Source organism: Opisthocomus hoazin, chromosome 21, assembly GCF_030867145.1.
Source record: "Opisthocomus hoazin isolate bOpiHoa1 chromosome 21, bOpiHoa1.hap1, whole genome shotgun sequence".
Taxonomy (NCBI): Eukaryota; Metazoa; Chordata; class Aves; order Opisthocomiformes; family Opisthocomidae; genus Opisthocomus; species Opisthocomus hoazin.
This window is the reverse complement of record NC_134434.1, coordinates 7,659,554-7,682,648: the sequence shown is the minus strand read 5'-3', so window position 1 is coordinate 7,682,648 and position 23,095 is coordinate 7,659,554. Positions and strand designations below refer to the sequence as shown.

The following is a 23,095-nucleotide window of genomic DNA, read 5'->3' as shown; positions in this document are numbered from 1 at the left end:
GTATTTCCTTTGTTACCTTATTAAACTGTCTTTATCTCAACCCAGAAGTTTTCCCTTTTTTCCCTTTTCCTCCCCGTCTCTCTGGGGGGAAGGGGAGGGGTGAGCGAGCGGCTGTCTGGTGCTGAGTTGCCAGCTGCCGGGTTAAACCACACCAGTGCCGACCCCCCAGGCCGGGGCACCGAGCTGGCCGTGCTGCCCATGGGCACCCCTCGGCCCCTGCGGTGTCTGGGGCTGGTGGGGTTTGGCCCCGGTGCCCCACGCCTGCTTTGCAAGAATCCCGATGCACCGGGGTACGGGCTGCCCGCGCCAGCCAGCACTGCTGGAAGTCGGAGAGGAGGGGTGAATTAAGGAGCCACGAGCTGCTCCTGCCTTGCCTGGTGTGGAGCAGCACCATGCCCAGCCCGGGGACAGGCGGGACAGGGCAGCCGGGCGTAAATCAGACAGGCATCTGCAGTCGGGTGCGGCAAGTGGGCACCCCAGGGTGTGCGGGAGCCGGGCACTGCCGGCGAGGAGGGGAGAGGGACCCCCAGTCTGGGTCTGGCATGATCTGGGTGCCTCTGAGCTCCTCGTGACACCTCCCAGGGCAGTGGGGCAGCGGAGCAGGCTGAGCCCATGGGCACGGGCGCTGCTTTGGTGCCGGCTCACGGCACGGAGAGCCCTGGCAGGAATTCAGCTCGCGCACAGCAGAAAGCAGAGCCCTACCCCAAAGAAAAAACCCGAAGCTGTGATTGAAAGCGCACTTGAAAGCTGCTGGGGAATATGAATGTGTCTTTGAAGTAAAAGGGCTTCCATTTGTTAAGCAGAAAATGGAGCTGTGTGTTTCGATTTATAGTTTTACTTAGCAAATAAACCAGGAGAGGAGTAAGTGTTTATGTCTCGTTCCGCTCCCAGCCCCTCCGCCCCCTTCGCCCCCCGAGTTAAAAGCTCCGTGCTTCTGCAGCACTACAAAGGCAGCCGGGAATAAAGCAAAGCAAGCGGCTTAGAGAAGCCCTGGATGGGCTAAGCCCTTGTCGATAGGCTTGGGAAATGGCTCGGGGCGGGGGGGGGAAATGGCCAGTGGAGGGGTCTGGGGGCCCTGGCTGGGACAGGGGGACGGGAAGGTGGCCACCAGCATCCCCCTGCCCGCCTGCTGCTGGGTTACGGCCGTGCGGGTGATGAAGTGGTCCCGCTGCCGTGGGGCGGGCAGGCTGTGGGGCTGGGCAGGTTGTGGGGCCGGGCAGGTTGTGGGGCCAGGCGTGTCTCAGCCCCTTTCCCTCCGCTCTCCGCAGACGATGTCTCGCCGTACTTCAAGACGGAGCCGGTGAGGAGCCAGGTCCACCTGGAGGGGAACCGCCTGGTCCTGACGTGCATGGCGGAAGGCAGCTGGCCCCTCGAGTTCAAGTGGCTGCACAACAGCCGGGAGCTGACCAAGTTCTCCCTGGAGTACCGGTGAGTCCGCGCCGGCAGCCGCCGTGGCACAGCGGGCATCGCCGGACCCCAGCGAGGGGTCCCAGGCACGCCGGGAGCTGCCGCCTCCCTTGGGAGAGCAAATGGTGGGGTTAAACAGGTCGACATCGGGGAGGAGGCGTTTGCCCGGAGCGGGGTTAACGCCGGGCTGCGGAGCACGGCTGGCTCGTGGCTCCCCGAGAACGGCCTGACCCGGGGAAGGAGCGAGAAAGGGCGGCAGGAGCGATCGCCCCGCGTTTGGGCATCCAGCCCCGTGCGCCGAGCAATCCTGCCGCAGAGCGGCCGGCCCCGCGTCGCTGCCTGCTTGGAGCTCGCCGTTAAATCAAGCCGGGCACCTCTTGCCGTCTGTTCTGCGTGCGTGTGTCATCCTCTCTGTTTTAATCAATAATTCAGTCCCAGACAAGCCGTTCCCCCTTGAAAGGCATTGAATCCGAAGGCTTCGTGTTGCTGTAGCAACGCGGGGCTGCGCTGGGATGCCAGGAACGCAGACAGCGTGGCTGGGTGACGTCCCCTCCCTGGCACCGTGTGCCATGCCGGGTGTTGGGTCCCCTCCTCAGCACCGTGTGCCGTGCCGGGTGCTGGGTCCCCTCCCCAGCTGGGTGCTGGGTCCCCTCCCTGGCACCGTGTGCCGTGCCGGGTGCTGGGTCCCCTCCCCAGCTGGGTGTTGAGTCCCCTCCTCAGCACTGTGTGCCATGCTGGGTGCTGGGTCCCTTCCCCAGCTGGGTGCTGGGTCCCCTCCCCGGCACCATGTGCCGTGCCAGGTGTTGTGTCCCCTCCTTGGCACCGTGTGCCGTGCTGGGTGCTGGGTCCCCTCCCCAGCTGGGTGCTGGGTCCCCTCCTTGGCACTGTGTGCCATGCCAGGTGCTGGGTCCCCTCCCCGGCCAGGGGCTGGAGCAGTGGCCATCCTTGGGGACAATGGGGGCTGTCCCCCACCGCACCATGGTGGCCCCAGCTCTGTGATGTCCCCAGTGCCCCGTGGGACAGGTCCCTTGTCCTTAGCCCCGGTGTCGAAGCTCAGAGACCTGTTGAACCCCGCAGCTCCAGCAGCTCCCACCTGGCTGGAGTGGGAATAACGCAAGAAGTCAGCCCTTTGGTGGGGGTGACAGCGGGGTGGGGGGACGCAGAGCCCGTGCGGGGGCTCCTCTGGAGCAGCCGCACAGCGCTGGGCAGGAGAAAGGCGTCAGGACCTCAAGCCCGGGCTCTGCCCCATCCCTGGAGCGGGTCGGGGAGCTGGGGTCACCTCTGAACCCAGAACGGGGGCTCCTGGCTTCTGCTCCTGGGGCTCGCTCCGTGCCTCAGTTTACCCTTCCATAGGAAAGAGGCCAACGCTCACGTCTCTGCGCTGCTCTGGGATGCCGGCAGCGCCGGAGCCCCGCGTCCCGCGCCAAGGTGACTCCCTCTCCCCGGAGCCGCTGGCCCCCACCTCCGGCTCCAGCTTCCAGCCAGGAAGGATTAAGGAAGGAAGCGAAAAAATAAACAAACACGTGGGGGAAAACCCAAACAAACCCAGCGGCGGCTAATGAAGCAAACAGCCTCTATGCAAATCGCTGCCTGGCTTTAACCCAGCCTTGCCGCGGCGAGGACGCAACCCGCCGGCATCGGCTTCGTCCTGCCCGGCGCGCGCTGCCTGTCCCCGCGTCCCCGCGGGGGTTGAACGCCTCGAGATGAGAGCTCGGACGTCTTGGCCACGATTGAAGGCTGCCGCTGAGGAAGGCGAAGCACCAGAATTAGTGATGATGGGCAGAAATTGAATTTTAATAGAGATGTCGGTGGCACGGAGCCAGCCTGCTCAGGCAGTGGTAAGGTAGTAATTAAAAGTTAACAAGTTTAGAAACAGAGTAGTCCTTGGAGAGGGGAGGGCTGGTGCCGATGGCCAGGGAGGCTCGGGGATGCTCCTGTCCGTGCGGGGGTCGGGAATGGCTGCGGGTGCGTTGGCAGCGTGGGTGAGGGATGCGGGGTGCAGCCAGCCCCTCCCAGCTCGGGGCTGGCACGGTGCCCCTGGCGTGTCCCCACTCCGGGGGCAGCAGGGACCTTCCCTGGGGCCTGGCCGTGCCCGTGACGGGATGCCCTGTGCTTTGCAGCAGGGCCATGCCCCTGGAGCCAGCCGGGCTCGGTGGCATCGCCCCACGGTTCCCAGCTGGGACATCGTGTCACCGAGCGCTTTGTCCTTGGCATCCTCACTGCTCGTCCCCAAATCCTCCCCCGCAGCGGGGCAGCCCACCGACGCTGCCGGCTGCTATTGCCCTTGTGCATTTATCCATTTTTTTAGGGGCTGGGGCTCGCAGCCCCCCGAACCCGCGCTCCCCACAAACCAGTTCACCCTCGTCCGTTGGTCAGAGGACCTCACGCCGCGTTTTAAGGGAAGGAGCCGCTTTCCCACTTTGGCAGCGTGTTTCCATGGCGACTGCCCTGTCCTTCCCGCAGCGATGCAGCCGCCAGCTTGCCACCGGAGCGACTTGTTGGCGTGCGCCGAAGGGCAGGTGGAGAACGGGCTCGGCAGGGCCCCGGCCCCGAGCCGGCGGGGGCCAAGGCTGAGCCTCTGCATGCGGGTGGAGCCGACCCCTCGGGAGCATCCCTGGGGATGCAGGGGGATCAGGGACCAGCCTGGCACCAAGCGCATGCGGAGACGTCCTCCCTCAGGAGCATCCCTGGGGATCAAGTGTGATCAGGGGCCAGAGAGGGATCGGGGACCAGCCTGGGTGTGTGACTGCATGGAGCCGTATCCCTCGGGAGCATCCCTGGGGACCACAGGGGATCAGGAACCAGCCTGGCTCTGTGTGTGTGTAGCCATATCCCCTTGGGAGCATCCCTGGGGACCACAGGGGATCAGGAACCAGCCTGGCTCTGTGTGTGTGTAGCCATATCCCCTTGGGAGCATCCCTGGGGACCACAGGGGATCAGGAACCAGCCTGGCTCTGTGTGTGTGTAGCCATATCCCCTTGGAAGCATCCCTGGGGACCACAGGGGACCAGGAACCAGCCTGGCTCTGTGTGTGTGTAGCTATGTCCCTCGGGAGCGTCCCTGGGGACCGCAGGGGATCAGGGACCAGCCTGCCTTCGCCTGCTTGCTGCCTCCCTTGCTGCCGCTGGTGTGGGGTGCATGGAGGTGGCTCTCCCATGGGACCCCAGCTGCATCCCCCGCCTGGGAACCCCGCAGCAAGCCCCCGTCCCCTCGGATGCCCGTCGTGACTTCGTTAGGGTGGCGGCAGGGCGGGCGGGCGGTGGAAGCTCGCCGGCACGCTCTGCTCCCATGCCCTGGCACGACGGCGCTGCGCTCTCCAGGGCCAGCTCTGTTTTTCCGTGCATAATCTCGCCGGTGCCGGGCTCTCCTGCGAGCTCTTCAGAGCCTGACTTCTACTCGTACGAGGAATCATAACATGCAAATCAGGCAGCTTGATGTCTTTAATGAAATCCTCGGAAGGAAAGCGCTTCTCTGGTGAATTGCGGATATTTATTTCTCATACAAGAAATTTAACATGCAGATTAGTTGGGTCTGGTAATTTATCACATGAGATTGTCCTATTAAGGGTTGCATCGAGCCCTGCTGCCGTCGGAAATTACCTTACGCATAGATTACCTCTGGACAGACTCCCATCCGTAGAGATGCATCTTCTACCTCCTAAATCAGCCCCGGTTCCTCTCCCCACGTCCCTCGGCAGCTGGTGCGGGAGCCCAGCAGCTGCTGAAGGCTCCCCTGCCCCCCCCCAGCACCCAGAGCCCCTTTGCCGGGAGCTCAGAGCCCGGGAAGGCGTAATCCCGTCTCCGACGCTTGCTCCCCGCACGTCCCCCCAGCAGAGCAGGGCTGGCACGGCCGAGCCTCCCGCCGCTGCCCTGGGCTTGGGGGGCACCCCGCAGCCCCACGGCCCCTCGCCCAGACCCCGCTTTGGTGCCTCGTACCCATCCCCATCTGCCTCCGTGCATGGGGGGGTGGATGGGAGCCGTCCCGCATAGGCTCACCCAGGAGGGGCAGATTTGGGGCTGTTTCGATCCCCTCCCCCGTTGCTGGGATGTTTTGGGGTGCGCGTCCCCCAGCGATGCAGGGAGCAGGGTATGCTGCACACACCGGACCCTGCCAAGCTTTTACGGCCGTTTGAGGACCCCAGGTGTTTGATACCTCTACTTTGGCTCCAAATTATGGAAAATACGGAGCCGGGACCCTCTCAAAAATGCAGATCTGGGGGCAAACGGGGCAGCTGACCCCCGGCTCCCTGCTGGCACCCCGACCTGTGCCACTGCTCAGTTGGGACCACGTCCCTGCTCTGCCAGCCCAGGTGTGAAGCACAGCCCTCTCCCCTAATGGCTAATTGCCATTCAGTGATGTAATTAATAGGAGCTGATGAACATCGGAGAGGGGGTGCAGCTGGGCTGAGTGGGAGCCCAGCAGTGAGCTCCTGGTGCCTGGGGCTCCGGTCTGCCCGGCTTCGTGTTTGGCAAAGCCCCCGGCAGTGCCGGTGAGGCAGCACCCAGCCGGTACCGGGCAGCACCGGGTGGGCTTTGCTGGTGATGCTCATGCTGCTCCTGCCTTTCCCACTGCCTGATTTGGCTTTGGGGGGGACACGGGGAGGCTGGCGGAGGGGTCTCAGACCTGGGGATGCCACCCGAGCTGGGTGGTGGCCGAGCTCCCGGTGAGGGACATGCCGGAGCCTTCCGGATGCCGCAGCATGGATTGAGGTTTGTGCACTTGCTCTCTGCCTTGCTCGGCAGGAAGGAGGCAGATTGATATGTGGGCATTAATTATTAAACGGCTCGTTGCTGTGGCAGGGCCAACCGAGGTGGCGATTTACAGGGCCGCCGGCACGCGCCGGATTCCCCTGACCAAAGGAAAATGCTTCTGGCAAGCGGAGAGGTGATGATTCCGGCCACGGGTGTCAAATCAGAGCCCTCTCCAATCAGGAGCTAATTGAGCTCCAATAATACAGTTAATGAGGGCTGGTGAAATACCAGGGTGGGGTGGGGGGGTATGTTATTTAAAAACATATTGAGCGGCCGCCCAGCGCCGGGGCTGGGTGCGGGCGCTGGGACGCATGGCTCAGATGCTGGGAGTCGTTAAACCTTTACTAAGTGTGTTTTAATGCTCACTTGACATTTCATTATCGTGCAGTAACTATTCAAATACATGTCCCCTCTAGAATTAATTAGTCGTTATACAGGATATTAATCAAAGGGGACCGTGCCAATGTGCTTGTATCCCAAATCCGATCCAGCTGCTGCTGTTACTGGGTGGCGTTGGAAGAGCCACACAGATTTCTGCACTCTTCTGGTTTTCAATTTGATGGATCAAATCCTTTGGCTGATGCTTTTCCCGGCCCCTCTCCACCCCCTCAATCTAATAATAATTCGGCTGCGTCAGCCCCACGCTTCGCAGCAACCCTACAATAATAGAGCTGGGAGCGTCAGCCAAGGCTGGGGCATCGCTCTGCCGGAGCGCGGGGGCTGCGAGCAACCCGGCGGTGACAGCCCGGGGTGCCGAGCGTGTCGGTGCTGCCGGTGCCTCGCCAGGGTTGGATGGTGAGGGGGGGCCATGGCTGATGTGCCCCTGCCCTGCCTCGCCGCGGCGGAGCTGCTGGGCAGGTGGATGGGGGGGTTCGGCGTTCCCGACACGCAGCCCATCCATCTGTCAGAGCGATCCATGCCAAAGCCTTCCGCCGGTACCCCGGCACCGGGCTCCTGGCTCCAGACCCCGCTCCTGACCCCGGGGCCGAGCGTGGCACAGCCGCTTCCTGACCGAGCCTGGGGACCGACGCTGCTTTCCATCAGCGCATTTATTTTTGAAGCGCGGGTCAGGCCTGGCTTCGGAAGTGCTCTTCCCCGCAGACGGTGCCCTGTCGACCTCTTGTCTATGAAAACCAACCCCAACGAGCCCCCGAAACGGTGGAGTCAGCAGCAAGGGCTGCGCCGGGCGTGCGGCCAGACCTCCGTCCCGGCTCAGGGACGCTCCGCGGGCTGGGGGACGGGCACAGCGACCCGGCCGAGGCTCTGCAGCAGGATCGATCCCGAGCCAAGGAGCTTGCGTGGAGGGGCCGGGGGCTCCTGGCCACCGAGGAGCAGCCGTGGCTCGTGACAGCTCCCATTGCCCAAACTGGGGAAGGGGCTGCGCGGGGTGCTGGGGCTGCACCCTTCCCTTCTCCCTGCGAGGGGGCGAGATCGGCTCCCGTCCCCGCAGAGCCCGGCGCGATGGGGGAAGGAAATCAAATCAGAGTGGCCTTGGATGAAAGCGCCCGTGGAAGCCGAGCGGTGGAGAATAAAGTCTCCGCTCGTCTCTGGTTAATGACTGCGGGCCAGGCTGTGCCCAGTAATTGATTTCCTTTCTCCCAGCTATTTTCAGCCTCTTAGGTGTGTGAAAAGCTCGGCTCCTTAATAGCTCCTCCAGCTCCGGCGGCGTGGGGATGATGCCCCGCTAAATGGGGCTGCGGGGGTGTCCCCGCCGAGGGGGTGAAGGCTCCCCGGTGCCCACTGAGGTGTCCCTGCCCCCGGCTCCCGGCGTGGGGGGACAGGGCGCTGCGGTGGGGCCGAGCATCGGTGGGTGCTGCGTGCGCGGGGGTCTGCGAGCCCTGACGGCGGGGGTGGTGGGCGGCTCGTGGGCTGCACCGGGGGCTTTGCCCCGATCCCTTCCCCGGGATGAGGGTTTGGAGGGGACGTGGCGGGGGGATGCATGGGGGAGGGGGTCTGTGTGGGGACCACGCGTGCCCCTCCGCTGCGGAGCGGGCCGGTGAGCATCGGCGAGTGTCCGTCTGTCCGTCCACCTGCATGCACGTGTGTGGTTTGGAGTCACGGTGCGTGCGTGCGATTCCTTAACGAGGACACTGCAAGGAGAGCCGGCCCGTTGTTCCTGGTGTCCGCATCCGTTCCCGACAGCTCCGCCGAACTGAAATATCTTATTTAAAGCCTCTGGGGAATCACTTTTAAATATCAGCTGTGACACTCGAGGACTCATTCCCGGAGAGCATCTTCCCTTCTCCCACGTGGATGGGTGAGCCCCCGGCACGCCATGTGGGTGGGGGTCAGCGGGTTTGACGCCAGCCCCGCCGTGCCCACCCCAGCTCGGTGGTGCCACTGGGCAAGACGGGAGCCCCATGTCCCCAGCACCGGGGAGGTGGGCACAGGGGCCCGTCGCGTTTCCCAGCGGAGGGGATGTGCTCCTCGTGTCTTATGGAAGTTTAATTTACGCTCGGTTATCGAAAGAACAAACAAAGCTCTGCCGAAACAGCCCGCGGCGGGTTTTAATGCAAGATTAGATTTGGGGCAGGGAGGGTTGAGCTTGCTGAGTTATTCCCTCGCTGCTTTATCTTGGAGCTCTCCCCACCATGAAGGCGATGCTGCAGCGCCTGCCCGCATCCCCCCCTCCACGGGGGGTCCAGCCTGTTCTGGGGGGTGATGGAGCAGGAGTGCCTGCACCCCTCCTGGGGGTGGGACGGCTCAGGGAGGTCTGCTGGCAGCGGGGTCCGGCTTGGGGGCCGGGGCGATGCTCGGGGGCGGTGGGCGAGTCGAGGTGGGGTGATTCCTTTGTCTGCTCATCAGCTGCCGGGCGGGCGCTGCGGATGATAAGGCGGCTGCGCCGCGGCGGAGCGGAGCGTGGCCAGGAGTCCCTCCGTGGCAGCGAGGGACGCTGTGTTGTCTCCCCAGCGTGTGCGTGTGCACACACATACTGCCTGCATGGACACACACATATGTGTGCAATCCCAAACACAAGCACAGGCTGGGCGGAGAGCGGCTCCAGAGCAGCCCTGAGGAGAAGGACTTGGGGGTACTGGTGGGTGGGAAGCTCAACATCAGCTGGCAATGTGCGCTGGCAGCCCAGAAAGCCACCCGTACCCTGGGCTGCATCGAGAGCAGCGTGGGCAGCAGGGCGAGGGGGGGGATTCTGCCCCTTGACTCCGCTCTCGTCAGACCCCACCTGGAGTCCTGCGTCCAGCTCTGGAGCCCCCAACATCAGAAGGACAGGGATGTGTTGGAGCGGGGCCAGAGGAGGCCACGGAAATGATCCGAGGGCTGGAGCCCCTCTCCTCCGAGGACAGGCTGAGGGAGCTGGGGCTGCTCAGCCTGGAGAAGAGAAGGCTCCGGGGTGACCTTAGAGCAGCTGCCAGTGCCTGGAGGGGCCGACAGGAAGGATGGAGAGGGGCTTTTCACAAGGGGGTGCAGTGATAGGACAAGGGGGAATGGCTCTAAGCTAACAGAGGGCAGATTGAGATTAGAGATTAGAAAGAAATTCTTCCCCATGAGGGTGGTGAAGCCCTGGCCCAGGTTGCCCAGAGAAGCTGTGGCTGCCCCCTCCCTGGCAGGGTTCAAGGCCAGGTTGGATGGAGCTCTGAGTAGCCTGGGCTGGTGGAAGATGTCCCTGCTCATGGCAGGAGGGGTTGGAACCAGATGAGCTTTAAAGTCCCTTCTATTCTATTCTACACACACCTCCAGCAGCTGCTCCTCAGGGCAGGGCACAGGGGTTGCTCCCCAGCAGTAAGCGAGGGGCTCATGGGGGACCTGCAGTCTCTCCCGGGGGTCGGCACGGTCACTTGGCTGTCCTCCCCCACCGCTGAGCCGGCTCCTCTCTCTCTCCCATAGGTACATGATCACATCGCTGGACCGCACGCACGCCGGCTTCTACCGCTGCATCGTCCGCAACCGGATGGGAGCCCTGCTGCAGCGCCAGACCGAAGTGCAGGTGGCCTGTAAGTGACAGCCCGGCTCAGGGGGGATGGGAACCGGCTGGGGACACCCATCCTGGGACACCCAGCCAGGGGGGTCGGCGTCGGAGCGGGGACAGCCGGGCTGGCAGCTCGGCACGGGTCCCGCAGATGAGCAGAGCCCTGCAGGATGGGTCAGAACTCGGGGGTCTGCGCTGGGGGGGGGATGCAGAGGCACCACGGGGGGGTTTAATCAGGACGGGAGGGTGCTGGGGTCCGGGAGGCTGGCTCTGTGCCCCGGGGGACCTGCCCCTCTCTGCCACCCCTTCCCTCTGGGGTGCCCCCAGTCCCGTCCCCTTACACCCCTTCCCGAGGAGCAGTGACAAATCAGGAAGCTAATGAGAAATTAATAAGGCAGCTGTGCCAACAACTAATGATAATGGCAAAGTCGTTAAAAAAAGATTCTTTACATGTTTTTAATTACGGCAATTAAGGGAAGTCAATAAAAATCCCCAGCCCCCCGCTTCTCCGTGCACCCTGCTTCGCTCTGCTCTCCTCAGCTGCTGCGTGCCTGCCGCCGGCGACCGGCCAGCTGGGGGGGTGGCAGTGGGTGCCCCAACCTCGCCCGTGGAGCCGAGGTCGTGCCGGGATGTGCCCAGCGCTGGGCTGCGGGTTGGGGCCGGGAGAGGTGCCGGGGCTGAGCCCCATCCTTGATGGGGGACACGCGGGCAGGGGTCCGCAGTCTGGCGTGCGGGCGATGGGGCTGTGTGGGTACTGCTGGGACGGATCCTGCTGCGAGCACAGCCCCCGGCACGCGGGAGCAGCCCACCACCCCACCATGCCCTGTGCTGGCCGAGCCCCCCAGCCGAGGAGGGGAGCCGAAAGCAGACCCCAGAGCATCCCCAGGGGAGCCCATCCCCGTAGCCTCCAGCCTGCTCCCCCGCTGGACCCGGGGCCGGATCCTGCTGTGTCCCCGGGCTCATCGCGGCCCCTTGCCAGCCCCTGACATCGTTCTCCCGCGCGTCCCGCAGACATGGGGAGCTTCGAGGACGGCGAGACGCAGCAGAGCGTGTCCCACGGGGAGGCGGCCGTCATCCGCGCGCCCCGCATCGCCAGCTTCCCCCAGCCCCAGGTCACCTGGTTTCGCGACGGAAGGAAAATCTCCCCCAGCAGCCGCATGTGAGTACCCCTGGCATCCCCCCGGGACCCCCCAGCATCCCCCAACCTCCGGAGGGGCTGCGTTTCCCTCGGCAGCTGTTGTCCTTGCCATAAGGATGTTTAACCGACGCCTTGAGCGCGTTGTGCGAAAACCTGGAGGCAGACTGATGGCTCCGTTTGTCACTGGGGAGGTGGATTTAAAAACAAGGAATGAAAAGGAGAGGGAGGAAGGTGGGTGAGCTGGGCACGGCACACACGCGTGTGCCAGGCGTCCCCGTGGGGCTGCGGCAGGCCCCGGCGGTGCCGGCACGGCGAGCCCGGCGCTGGCCGACGCGGCGTGCGGGAATTGAATTTGTAACCCACATTATGCAGGAATTGAACTGGTCTCCTTTCTATTTGCAAAGCGGGATTGAGGAGATAAAACTGCTTTATCTCATATTTAATGGTAAAAAAAATATTCCCCAAACCATTTTATGTTTCCGGCAGATTAGATCTTTCCATAAAAAAAAAAAAGTCCTATTAATCTGCTCTGTCCGATGTGCTCCGCTCGGTGTGGGGGATGTGGAGCTCGGTGCCGACACGGTCCTGGAGCTTGCGTGGGGCTGGTGGCCGAGCTGAGCTCCTGTCCGGTGACCTGGGGGCAGGCGGCAGGAAGGCTGGGGACCGTGCCCATCCCATGTAGGTGCCCCGAGGCCAGTGTGGGTGCTGGGTGGGGGATCAAGGGCCCCCGCTCCCCACATTGGTGTCCCCGTCGGGTTCGCATCCCCGCCTCACGCCGCCCGCTCATCCCTGCAGAGCCATCACGCTGGAGAACACCCTCGTCATCCTCTCCACGGTGGCCCCCGACGCGGGACGTTACTACGTGCAGGCGGTGAATGACAAGAACGGGGACAACAAGACGAGCCAGCCCATCACGCTGACCGTGGCCAGTGAGTGCGGGGGGCATCGCCCCGGCCCCGCTCCCCCTGTGCTGCCTGGCTCGCCCCCAAGTTTAATTTGCAGTAAATCTCTTCAGAGGCTCCGGCTTCTGCTGACTTAACAGTTCAGCCGCCTCAAAATTTATTTAGGCACTTTGGGCTGTGCTGCAGGCGCTAATTGCATCCTGGGCAGAGCCTCCCGCTCCGGCCCCGCCAGTGGGGCTGGATCCAGCCGTGTCCCAGGACTTGGGATGGGGCGGCGCAAGGTAACCCCAAAGGGAGCAGCTTTGCCGCCGGACGCCCTGGCCGTGCTCCCCTCTAAGCCCACGCTGCTCTGGGTCGGTCCCTGCCTGGGGGTCACACAGAATCACACAGCATGGTGGGGGTTGGCAGGGCCCTCTGTGGGTCACCCAGCCCAACCCCCTGCCCAAGCAGGGTCACCCACAGCAGGCTGCACAGCACCGCGGCCAGGCGGGGCTGGAATATCTCCAGAGAAGGAGACTCCACAGCCTCCCTGGGCAGCCTGGGCCAGGGCTCCGTCACCCTCAGAGGGAAGAAGTTCTTCCTTGGGTTCAGCTGGAGCTTCCTCAGCTTCAGTTTGTGCCCGTTGCCCCTTGTCCTGTCGCTGGGCACCACTGGAAAGAGTCTGGCCCCGTGCTCCTGACCCCCACCCTGCAGATATTTAGAGGCATTTCTAAGGTCCCCTCTCAGCCTTCTCTTCTCCAGGCTGAACAAGCCCAGCTCCCTCAGCCTCTCTTCGTAGGAGAGATGCTCCAGTCCCCTCCTCATCCTCGTTGCCCTCCGCTGGACTCTCTCACCCCTATGGCTCCGTCGCTCCAGCCCCTTTGGACCCTGCAGGACCCGACCGAGGGTCCCCCAGCCCCCGAGGTGCAGGTGGTGACAGCCCATCCCGGCGAAGATGCCCCAGCGTGGCATCGGTCCTCCCGCTTCCCTCATCCCGTCTCCCCTCCCGCTGCCCGTGGGGGGGTTTATCCCTTCCCGCGGAGGGCTCTGCCTGTCCCCCAGCCCCTCCTGTGCCATTAATCTGTTTTTCCGTGCCTCGGCGTCCCGGTGCGCGATAAACGACCTGGAGCCCGCGTTTATGGATTCAGCTATATCAGCAGCTTTCGAGCCGATCGCGTTTTTACAGCGCCTACATGAGGGTTTTTTATTGTTGCAATCATTTTGCTTTATAGACTCCCCTTCTCCCTCCTCCCTGCCAGCTGGCGCGGCCGCGCAGGCTGGGGGCCGGGCGGGTGCCACGGGGTGCCACAGGCTCCCGTGGGAGGAGAGGGCTTAGGGAGAGCTGCGAAGGCACCCTGATGCCGAGGTGATGGGCTGGACCTGCCCACCCTTCCCGCAGGAGAGCAGAGCCTGTGGTCCTTTGGTCTCTGCCAGCTTTGTCTTCTCCCTGCCAGGCAGAGCGGGCACAGGGCTCTGGGAGCCCCGTCAGCGGGTGCTGATGGCTGTCCCTCTGGCCTCCTTCTCCCCAGACGTGGGTGGCCCTGCTGATCCCATCGCACCCACCATCATTGTCCCACCCAGGAACACCAGCGTGGTGGCTGGGACCTCAGAGGTGACCATGGAGTGCGTGGCCAACGCCAGGTGAGTAGCGGCGGGATGGGTGGGATGGGGACGGGGCATCTCCCCGCTGGCATTGCCCGGCCCCAGGGTTGGGTGCCCCCAGGTCTCTTCCCACCATGGCTCCTGGGTCCTGCAGGGTGGAGAGAGGTGGGGATCCGGCGGGGTCCGGGGGTGCTGGGGCTGGCTCTCGACATGCTCCTGGCCCCCCCCAGGCCGCTGATCAAGCTGCACATCATCTGGAAGAAGGACGGGGTGCCCCTCTCCAGCGGCATCAGCGACTACAGCCGCCGGCTCACCATCCTCAACCCCGCGCTGAGCGACAGCGGCTACTACGAGTGCGAGGCCGTGCTCCGCAGCAGCAGCGTGCCCGCCGTGGCCGAGGGCGCCTACCTCTCTGTCCTGGGTGAGACCCTGGCTGCGGGCAGCCCAAGCCACCTGTGCAATGAGTTGGGGTGGTCTCAGCGTCGGGGCTGAGGTGGGAAGCGACAGGCAGGAGTCACTGGAGTGGTTTGATGGTGGGTCTGGAGGACCCCGGCTCTTACCGCCCATCGCATGGGTTCCCATTGCAGGGAAGAGATAGGTGGGAGTCACTGGGGTGGTTTGACGGTGGGTCTGGAGAACCTCGGCTCTTACCGCCCATCGCAGAGGTTCCCATTGCATGGAAGCGACCAGCAGGAGTCACTGGGGTGGTTTGATGGTGGGTCTGGAGGACCCCAGCTCTTACCGCCCGTCGCTGGGCTTCCCTTTGCAGAGCCGCCGCAGTTCATCAAGGAGCCGGAGAGGCACATCACGGCCGAGATGGAGAAGGTGGTGGCCATCCCCTGCCAAGCCAAAGGTGAGCTTCTCCCCAGCCGCTCTCGCTGTGCCGCCGCGGCACCATGCCTGACGTGGCCCTGGTCCTTGCAGGCGTCCCCTCCCCCGCGATGGCCTGGTACAAGGACGCTGCCCTCCTCCGCCTGGAGAAGCTGTCCCGCTTCCAGCTGCTGGCAGACGGCAGCCTGCAGATCAGCGGGCTGCTCCCCGACGACACCGGCATGTTCCAGTGCTTCGCCCGCAACGCGGCCGGCGAGGTGCAGACCACCACGTACTTGGCTGTGACCAGTAGGTGCCAGTTGCCCCCCCAGCCCTGGAACCTGGGGTGCCCTACCTGGGTGGTGGGTGGGGTGTGCCTGGGACCCCCCGGCTGGGCTCAACGGAGGGCTCGGGGATCCCGGGAAACCCTTCCATGGGGATGGGATTACCCCTGGAGCGGGTCAGCTCCAGGCTGGGCAGCGGGAAGGGCTTCAGGGGTGGCTGTGTGTCTGTCCGCCCCGCAGGCATCGCCCCCAACATCACCAAGGGTCCCCAGGACAGCACGGTGATTGACGGCATGTCCGTCATCCTCAACTGCGAGACCTCGGGGGCTCCGCGCCCGGCCATCACATGGCAGAAAGGTAAAGGGGCTGGGGGGGCACTGGGGCGGGGGCAAGGCTGCCCTCCGAGTCCTGTGTCTGCCCTGCCCATCCCTGCCTACCCGCGTGGCCCTGGGACATCTTCTTCCGCCGCTGTGGCCACCAGGCTCGGCTGGTGACCGGGGCGCTGATGGGGCTCCCCGTGTCACGCAGGGGAGCGGATCCTGGCCAGTGGCTCGGTGCAGCTCCCGCGTTTCACGCTGCTGGAGTCGGGCAGCCTGCTCGTCAGCCCCGCGCACCTCGCCGACGCCGGCACCTACGCCTGCCTGGCCACCAACTCCCGCGGCGTGGACGAGGCGTCTGCTGACCTGGTCGTCTGGGGTAAGGCACCGGCCAGCGCGCCCGTGTCACCCGGTGGGATGGAGCTCTCTGGGGATGCTAAGGATCACAGAATCACAGAATCACAGAATGGTGGGGGTTGGCAGGGAGCTCTGTGGGTCACCCAGCCCAACCCCCTGCCCAAGCAGGGTCACCCACAGCAGGCTGCACAGCACCACGGCCAGGCGGGGCTGGAATATCTCCAGAGAAGGAGACTCCACAGCCTCCCTGGGCAGCCTGGGCCAGGGCTCCGTCACCCTCAGAGGGAAGAAGTTCTTCCTCAGGTTCAGCTGGAGCTTCCTCGGCTTCAGTTTGTGCCCGTTGCCCCTTGTCCTGTCGCTGGGCACCACTGGAAAGAGTCTGGCCCCATCCTCCTGACCCCCACCCTGCAGATATTTCGAGGCATTTCGAAGGTCCCCTCTCAGCCTTCTCTTCTCCAGGCTGAACAAGCCCAGCTCCCTCAGCCTCTCCTCGTAGGAGAGATGCTCCAGTCCCCTCCTCATCCTCGTAGCCCTGCACTGGGCTCTCTCCAGTAGCTTCTCATCCTTCTTGAACTGGGGAGCCCAGCACTGGACACAGCACTGCAGATGGGGCCTCACCAGGGCAGAGCAGAGGGGGAGGAGAACCTCCCTCGCCCTGCTGTCCACACTCCTCGTGAGGCACCCCAGGAGACCATTGGTCTTAGCAAGGATAGGCACTGGCATGCAGCGGCTGGTCGGTTTGGGTGGGTGCAAGCTTGGGGTGCCCCCCCCGCCGATGCCACCACTGCCACTGCAGTGCCAGTGCCTCATCCCGTCCCCCCGCAGCGAGGACCCGCATCACCGACCCTCCGCGGGACCAGAGCGTCATCAAGGGCACCAAGGCCGTCATGAGCTGCGGGGTCACCCACGACCCCAGCGTGGACGTCAGGTGTGTGCGACGGGGCTGGGGAGGGAGCGGGTGGGTGGGTGCTGGGTGGGTGCCGTGGTCCCCAGCCCCACGCTGCTGGTCCTGCAGTGCCACCTGGTGCCATGAGCCCCGGGAACCCGGCACACCGGTGGGACCCCCGGTCCCCTCTCCTTGCGGGGGGTGCGGGGTGCCAGCACTCCTGGGTGTCCCCCCCCCGGCACAGGTACGTCTGGGAGAAGGACGGGGTGCCGCTGAGCCCGGAGAGCGGCCCGCGGGTGCGCCTGGACGAGGTGGGCACCCTCCACGTCTCCCAGACCTGGTCGGGCGACATCGGCACCTACACCTGCAAGGTGGTCTCGGCTGGGGGCAACGACTCGCGCAGCGCCCACCTCCGCGTCCGGTGAGACCCCCCCTTCACCCCCACCAGCACCCCACACCCCGCGCTGTGCCCCCTCCCTAACTGCCCCCTCCCGACCCCCCCGTCCAGGCAGCTCCCCCATGCCCCCGAGACCCCCGCGGCCGCCCTCAGCCCCCTGGAGAAACGGGCCATCAACCTGACCTGGGCCAAGCCCTTCGATGGCAACAGCCCCCTGCTCCGCTACGTCGTGGAGGTCTCCGAAAACAGTAAGGGGCTGCTCCCCCCTCCCCAGCACCGCTGGCACCGGGCAGCGTCCGCTCACCCCGGGGCGGTGGGCAGGGGGGCGAGGGCGAGGGAAAGGGGCTGCTGCGGGGAGCTTGGGGACCGTGGGACTCGTTCGCTAGCCTGCCACTGGGCAGAGGACCCCGATGTCCTGCAGGTCGGGTCCTTCACCCCGCCACCCCTCTTTCCCCCCCTCCCCAGATGCACCCTGGATGGTGCTGCTGGCCAGCGTGGACCCCGAGTCGACGTCGGTGGTGGTGCGGGGCTTGGTCCCCGCTCGCTCCTACCAGTTCCGCCTCTGCGCCGTCAACGATGTGGGCAGGGGACAATTCAGCAAGGACACGGAGAGGTGAGCTGTGGCCGGGGGTCCTGGCGGGGCTGGCACCCCTGGGTGCTCACCCCCGCCTCGTCCTCCGCAGAGTGTCCCTGCCCGAGGAGCCCCCCTCCGCCCCCCCCCAGAACGTCATCGCCAGCGGCCGCACCAACCAGTCCATCATGATCCAGTGGCAGCCGCCCCCCGAGAGCCACCAGAACGGTGTCATCAAGGGCTACATCATCCGGTAGGTGCCGGCCAGGGAGCGTGGGTGCCCTGTCCCCGGTGTCCCAGGGTCCCTACCGGCAGCTCTGACAGCCCCTGGTCCCCAGGTACTGCCTGGCCGGGCTGCCCGTGGGCTACCAGTTCAAGAACATCACCAACGCCGACGTCACCAACCTGCTCCTGGAGGACCTCATCATCTGGACCAACTACGAGATTGAGGTGGCAGCGTACAACAGTGCCGGCCTGGGAGTCTACAGCATGAAGGTGACCGAGTGGACGCTGCAGGGAGGTAGGCAGGGACGGGCAGGGACGGGCAGGGGCGGGCAGGGGCAGGCAGGGACGGGCAGGGGCTTGCTCTTCACCCTAGCAGTCACAGGCTGTGCCGTGGGGATGGCGGGAGGATGGGTTTGGGGGTCCCGGGGGCACTGGGATGTGCTGGGGAGGGATGAGCAGGGGCTGCAGAGCCAGGGCAGGGCTGGTGCAGCCAGAGGCTACTTGGGGCAGCACCCTGTGTGCCCGGGGTGCCGGTGCCTGGCCAGTGGAGGGGACCTTGTGGAGCTGGAGCAGCCGCGAGCTGTCCCTTCGTCCCCGCAGTCCCCACGGTGCCCCCGGGGAACGTGCAGACCGAAGCCACCAACTCCACCACCATCCGCTTCACCTGGAACCCCCCCAGCCCCCAGTTCATCAACGGCATCAACCAGGGCTACAAGGTGAGGGGCGATTCCCGTGGGTCCCCCCGAAAAGAGGGCAGCCGGGGTGGGGGGGGGCGGGGGCAACTCCTCGGCTGAACTTCACAAACTGGCTCGACTCCTCCTCGACGAAACCCCAGATTTTAATTAGTTTTGGCCTGACTGTTAAAACAATATTTACTGAGATTTAACACTTGCATGGGCTTGGAGTCTCCCATGCTCTGTAATTAATTCCAAATTGCAATTAATTCAAATTTACGTTGATTAAATTGAGTTAAAACATTAAACTTGTTTCTTAATCCACTCAAAAGAAGTTCAGGAATTGAATTGCCGCTGAATGAGATAACCAGAGCAAGTAGGATATTTAACGTTCTTATTAAATGCCACTTAATATTTTTGATTAGTATTTTTAGGGTCTAATTAGTATTTAATGAAGTTGCTATAGGCTATCTTGCACAATACTAATTAAATGCCCAAACATCCCTTCTAAATGCAGGCGAGCGGGCGATTACGCGCCGTTATCAATGGCGGTTAATCACCAAGCCTGCGCTCTGCGTGCGTGGGTAAACAGGCACTGTTACAGGCATCGAGTCTTCCCTGCGCTGTTAATTGATATTTAATCAACCCTGAGTAAATAAGGGGAGGCTGGAGGTGCCCGGAGAGTGGTGTCTGCAGTCCCGATGTGCGTGGTGGGGACGCCGGTACCCGGCATCGTTGTCCCCAGCGCCTTCTTCCCGCAGCTCATCGCCTGGGAGCCGGAGCACGAGGAGGAGGCGACGGTGGTGACGGTGCGGCCCAACTTCCAGGACAGCGTCCACGTGGGCTACGTGGCGGGGCTGCGGAAATTCGCCGAGTACTTCACCTCGGTGCTGTGCTTCACCACGCCGGGGGACGGCCCGCGCAGCCCCCCCCAGCTGGTGCGCACCCACGAGGACGGTACGGGGAGGCTCCGCGTTCCCTGCCCATGTGCGGCTCCCGGGAGGGTGGGAGCAGCCCCGAGGTGGGGACTTGGTCCCGCTGGTGCTGCTGGTGGGGATGTGGAATGGGGGTGCCACTGAGCCCCGGGAAGCCCCCTCCACCCTCGCTCCGTGAGAGGGTCCCGTGGGTGCCAAGGGCTCTGGCTCTTGGGTGCGTGGCTGCCCGCTGAGCCCGGGTGTCTTTGGGCAGTGCCTGGCCCCGTGGGACATCTCGGCTTCAGTGACATCCTGGACACGTCCCTGAAGGTCAGCTGGCGGGAGCCGCTAGAGAAGAACGGCATCCTGACGGGTAAGGGAGCACCGGTGGGTACCTGGCTCCCACATCGGCCTCCTTCCCACCTGGCAGCATCTCCCCCCTTGGTCCCTTTCCCACCTTTCAGCATCTCCCCTTGGTCCCCTTCCCACCGTGCAGCATCTGCCCCCGGTCCCCTTCTCACCCGGCAGCATCTCCTCCCTTGGTCCCCTTCTCACCTTGCAGCATCTCCCCCTGGTCCCCTTCTCACCTGGCAGCATCTCCCTCCCCTTGGTCCTCTTCCCACCCGGCACCATCTCATTCTTGGTCCCCTTACCTCCCAGCAGCATCTCCTCCACCTTGGTCCCCTTCCCACCTTGCAGCATCTCCCCCACCTTGGTCCCCTTCCCCCTGTGTGGCATCTCCTTCCAGTCCCCTTCCCACCCGGCAGCGTCTCCCCTGGCCCCAGTCGGCTCCTCGGGGTGGGCGGTGAGGGGGGCTGACGGCGCGGGGCACCTTGCAGGCTACCGGATCTCCTGGGAGGAGTACAACCGCACCAACACGCGGGTGACCCATTACCTGCCCAACGTCACCCTGGAGTACCGCGTCACCGGCCTCACCGCCCTCACCACCTACACCATCGAGGTGGCTGCCATGACCTCCAAGGGCCAGGGCCAGGTCTCCTCCTCCACCATCTCCTCGGGGGTGCCACCAGGTGAGCGCGGTGGGGCGGGGGTGCCGAGGGGCTGCGGCCACTGCTGAGGGCGAGCAGCCGGTACCACCCACCCTGCCCTCTCGCCGCAGAGCTCCCCGGTGCCCCCACCAACCTGGGCATCTCCAACGTCGGACCCCGCTCCGTCACCCTTCAGTTTCGCCCGGGCTACGATGGCAAAACCTCCATTTCCCGCTGGCAGGTGGAGGCACAGGTACGGGGTGGCTCGGGGTGGGGGGCTCGGGGGGCCGGGGGGCAGCTCACCCCACTCCCATCCCACAGGTGGGCCAGAGCGGCGAGGCTGAAGAGTGGGGGCTCGTCCACCAGCTGGCTAACGAGCCCGATGCCCGCTCCATGGAGGTGCCCAACCTGAAGCCCTACACCTACTACAGGTGAGTGGCCGGGACTGTGCCACGGTGTCCTCCTCGGGGGGACCGGACCCCTCTCGCCCCCCCGCTGTGACCCCCCCCCTCCTCTCCATTCGCAGTTTCCGCATGCGGCAGGTGAACATCGTGGGCACCAGCCCCCCCAGCCTGCCCTCCCGCAGGATCCAGACCCTGCAGGCACCCCCGGACGTGGCACCCGCCAACGTCACCCTGAGGACGGCCAGCGAGACCAGCCTGTGGCTGCGCTGGATGGTGAGGGGGGGGACCGCGGCTCCGGGGGGGTCTGTGCTCACAGGGGGGCAGGCGGGAGGGTGGGGAGCCGAGCGGGGATGGAGCTGGGGTGGCCGCGGGAGCTCGGGGGTGACGGTGCTGGTCTCTGCCAGCCCCTCCTGGAGCAGGACTACAACGGGAACCCCGACGCCGTGGGCTACAAGGTCCGGTACGCGCGCTCGGACGGGCGAGGGCAGCCGGCGCTGCACGTCGTCCGCGACCGCGTGGAGCGGGAGTTCACCATCGAGGACCTGGAGGAGTGGACCGAGTACCGGGTGCAGGTCCAAGCCTTCAACGCCATCGGCTCGGGACCCTGGAGCCACTCGGTGCTGGGACGCACCCGGGAGTCAGGTACCGCTGCCCACCCCGCGGCACCGGGCACCCACCCGGGCTGGATCCGGCCGCTGACCCCCACCCGCATCCCCCCGTCCAGTGCCCTCCTCCGGTCCCAGCAACGTCTCAGCGCTGGCCACCTCCTCCAGCAGCATGCTGGTCCGCTGGAGCGACATCCCCGAGGCCGACCGCAACGGGCTCATCCTGGGCTACAAGGTGAGCTCCCAGCCCAGCGCGGGCGCTGCCGCTGCGCCTGCCTGCGCCCCGCCAGCCTCACCCGCGGACCTGGGAATCACGGCTTGTCCTGGTGGGGATCGCCCTGCGGACTGCCAGGTCCCCGGGTGTGCCACCTCCAAGGGATGGTGCCCATCTGTGCCAGCCCTGGCCCCGCTGCTTCATCCTGGAGGGGTCCACGGGGGTCCCAGGGGCTGTGGCCCTGCCTGGCCGTGTCACACGGGGTCCGTTGTCGCAGGTGATGTACAAGGAGAAGGACTCGGACGCGCGTGCCCGGTTCTGGCTGGCGGAGGGCAATGCCTCCCGCAGCGCCCAGCTGAGCGGGCTGGGCAAGTACACGCTGTACGAGGTCCGGGTGCTGGCCTTCACCAGGATCGGCGACGGCGTGCCCAGCCGGCCCCCCATCCTCGAGCGGACGCTGGATGATGGTGGGTGACAGCACCTGGAAGGGCGGAGAGACCCGAATGGCCTGGGGGGGTTCCCCTGGGTGCCTAGGGCCTCCCCACCCCATGCCACCCCATACCATCCCATCCCACCCCATGCCATGCCATGTCATGCCACCCCATCCCATGCCATCCCACCCCATCCCATCCCACCCCATCCCCATCCCATCCCACCCTACCCCACCCCCATCCCCATCCCATTCCATCCTTGTTCCCTGGGGCGATCCCTCTCCCCCCTGACCGGGACACCCAGAGCTCTCGTTCCTGGTGCACAGGGCCCCGGCACTTTGCACACGCGCGTGCCCCCCGCCGGTGACCGCCATCTCTCCCCCCCTCCAGTGCCCGGGCCCCCCGTGGGGATCCTCTTCCCCGAAGTGAGGACCACCTCGGTGCGGCTCGTCTGGCAGCCGCCTGCGGCACCCAACGGCGTCATCCTGGGTAGGTGGGGACCGGTCCTGGCTGTGCCCCGCTGGGATGCTCCGCAGCGGGATGCAGAGGTGCCCCGTGGGAGCAGGGGTCAACGCGGGTGGGGGCAGAGAGCAGCTCCCCGAGATCCCCCGAGCTGTGCGTGAGCTCCCCCGTGCCAGGAGCCAAACCCCCCTCGTTGCTGTCCCCGTGCGTGGGTGGGAGATGCAGAGATGGGGGACATGGCAGGACCGAGACGGTGTCCCCTCCACCAGCCCCACCGTGCCGCTCCCTTCCCCCGCAGCCTACCAGGTCACCCACCGCCTCAACACCACCGCGGTCAACGCCGCTGCCGTCGAGGTGCTGGACCCCGGCGCCCGGCAGTACACGGCCACCGGCCTCCAGCCCGAGGCCACCTACCTCTTCCGCATCGCGGCGCAGACGCGCAAGGGCTGGGGCGAGGTGGCCGAAGCCCTCGTGGTGACCACGGAGAAGAGAGGTAACGGTGGGGTGATCCAGCCCGCGGCGGGAGGCTGTGGGGTGCCCGTGGCTTGCCCGCGGTGCTCCCAGCCCCTCGCCTCTCGCAGACCGCCCGCAGCCCCCCGGGAAGCCGCTGGCGCAGCAGGAGGAGGTGCGAGCCCGCAGCGTGCTGCTCTCCTGGGAGCCGGGCAGCGACGGGCTCTCCCCCGTCCGCTACTACACGGTGCAGAGCCGCGAGCTGCCCGACGGCGAGTGGGCGCCGCATTCTGCCTCCGTCAGCCGCAATGCCACCGCCTTCGTGGTGGAGAGGTGAGGCGCGGGCCGGACCTCGCCGGTGCCGGGGTGGTGATGGGCGCTGCTTTGGGCGGTGACCCCGT

The 23,095-nt window shown here is 65.3% G+C and overlaps 2 protein-coding genes across 5 annotated transcripts in view; one reads left to right on the top strand and one right to left on the bottom strand.

Moving 5' to 3' along the window:
- Window positions 1-23,095, bottom strand: part of RPL38 (ribosomal protein L38) — a 488,213-nt gene that overhangs the window by 85,160 nt on the left and 379,958 nt on the right. The gene's annotated exons all lie outside the window — the stretch shown is intronic.
- Window positions 1-23,095, top strand: part of SDK2 (sidekick cell adhesion molecule 2) — a 55,109-nt gene that overhangs the window by 21,897 nt on the left and 10,117 nt on the right. For 2 of the 3 annotated variants that reach the window (XM_075441149.1, XM_075441150.1), the window contains exons 2-30: window positions 1,269-1,428; window positions 10,002-10,108; window positions 11,095-11,242; window positions 12,017-12,150; window positions 13,632-13,743; window positions 13,935-14,125; window positions 14,474-14,557; window positions 14,629-14,823; window positions 15,039-15,155; window positions 15,327-15,494; window positions 16,298-16,400; window positions 16,603-16,779; window positions 16,867-17,003; window positions 17,221-17,368; window positions 17,439-17,579; window positions 17,665-17,846; window positions 18,152-18,267; window positions 18,987-19,182; window positions 19,414-19,512; window positions 19,979-20,170; window positions 20,260-20,381; window positions 20,450-20,559; window positions 20,655-20,805; window positions 20,937-21,174; window positions 21,257-21,372; window positions 21,629-21,818; window positions 22,173-22,271; window positions 22,543-22,737; window positions 22,826-23,027. In XM_075441149.1, coding sequence (XP_075297264.1) covers window positions 1,269-1,428; window positions 10,002-10,108; window positions 11,095-11,242; window positions 12,017-12,150; window positions 13,632-13,743; window positions 13,935-14,125; window positions 14,474-14,557; window positions 14,629-14,823; window positions 15,039-15,155; window positions 15,327-15,494; window positions 16,298-16,400; window positions 16,603-16,779; window positions 16,867-17,003; window positions 17,221-17,368; window positions 17,439-17,579; window positions 17,665-17,846; window positions 18,152-18,267; window positions 18,987-19,182; window positions 19,414-19,512; window positions 19,979-20,170; window positions 20,260-20,381; window positions 20,450-20,559; window positions 20,655-20,805; window positions 20,937-21,174; window positions 21,257-21,372; window positions 21,629-21,818; window positions 22,173-22,271; window positions 22,543-22,737; window positions 22,826-23,027 — 4,330 coding nt within the window. Of the gene's footprint in view, window positions 1-1,268; window positions 1,429-10,001; window positions 10,109-11,094; window positions 11,243-12,016; window positions 12,151-13,631; window positions 13,744-13,934; window positions 14,126-14,473; window positions 14,558-14,628; window positions 14,824-15,038; window positions 15,156-15,326; window positions 15,495-16,297; window positions 16,401-16,602; window positions 16,780-16,866; window positions 17,004-17,220; window positions 17,369-17,438; window positions 17,580-17,664; window positions 17,847-18,151; window positions 18,268-18,986; window positions 19,183-19,413; window positions 19,513-19,978; window positions 20,171-20,259; window positions 20,382-20,449; window positions 20,560-20,654; window positions 20,806-20,936; window positions 21,175-21,256; window positions 21,373-21,628; window positions 21,819-22,172; window positions 22,272-22,542; window positions 22,738-22,825; window positions 23,028-23,095 lie in introns of those variants that run through there. The other variant, XM_075441151.1, reaches the window with a different exon arrangement.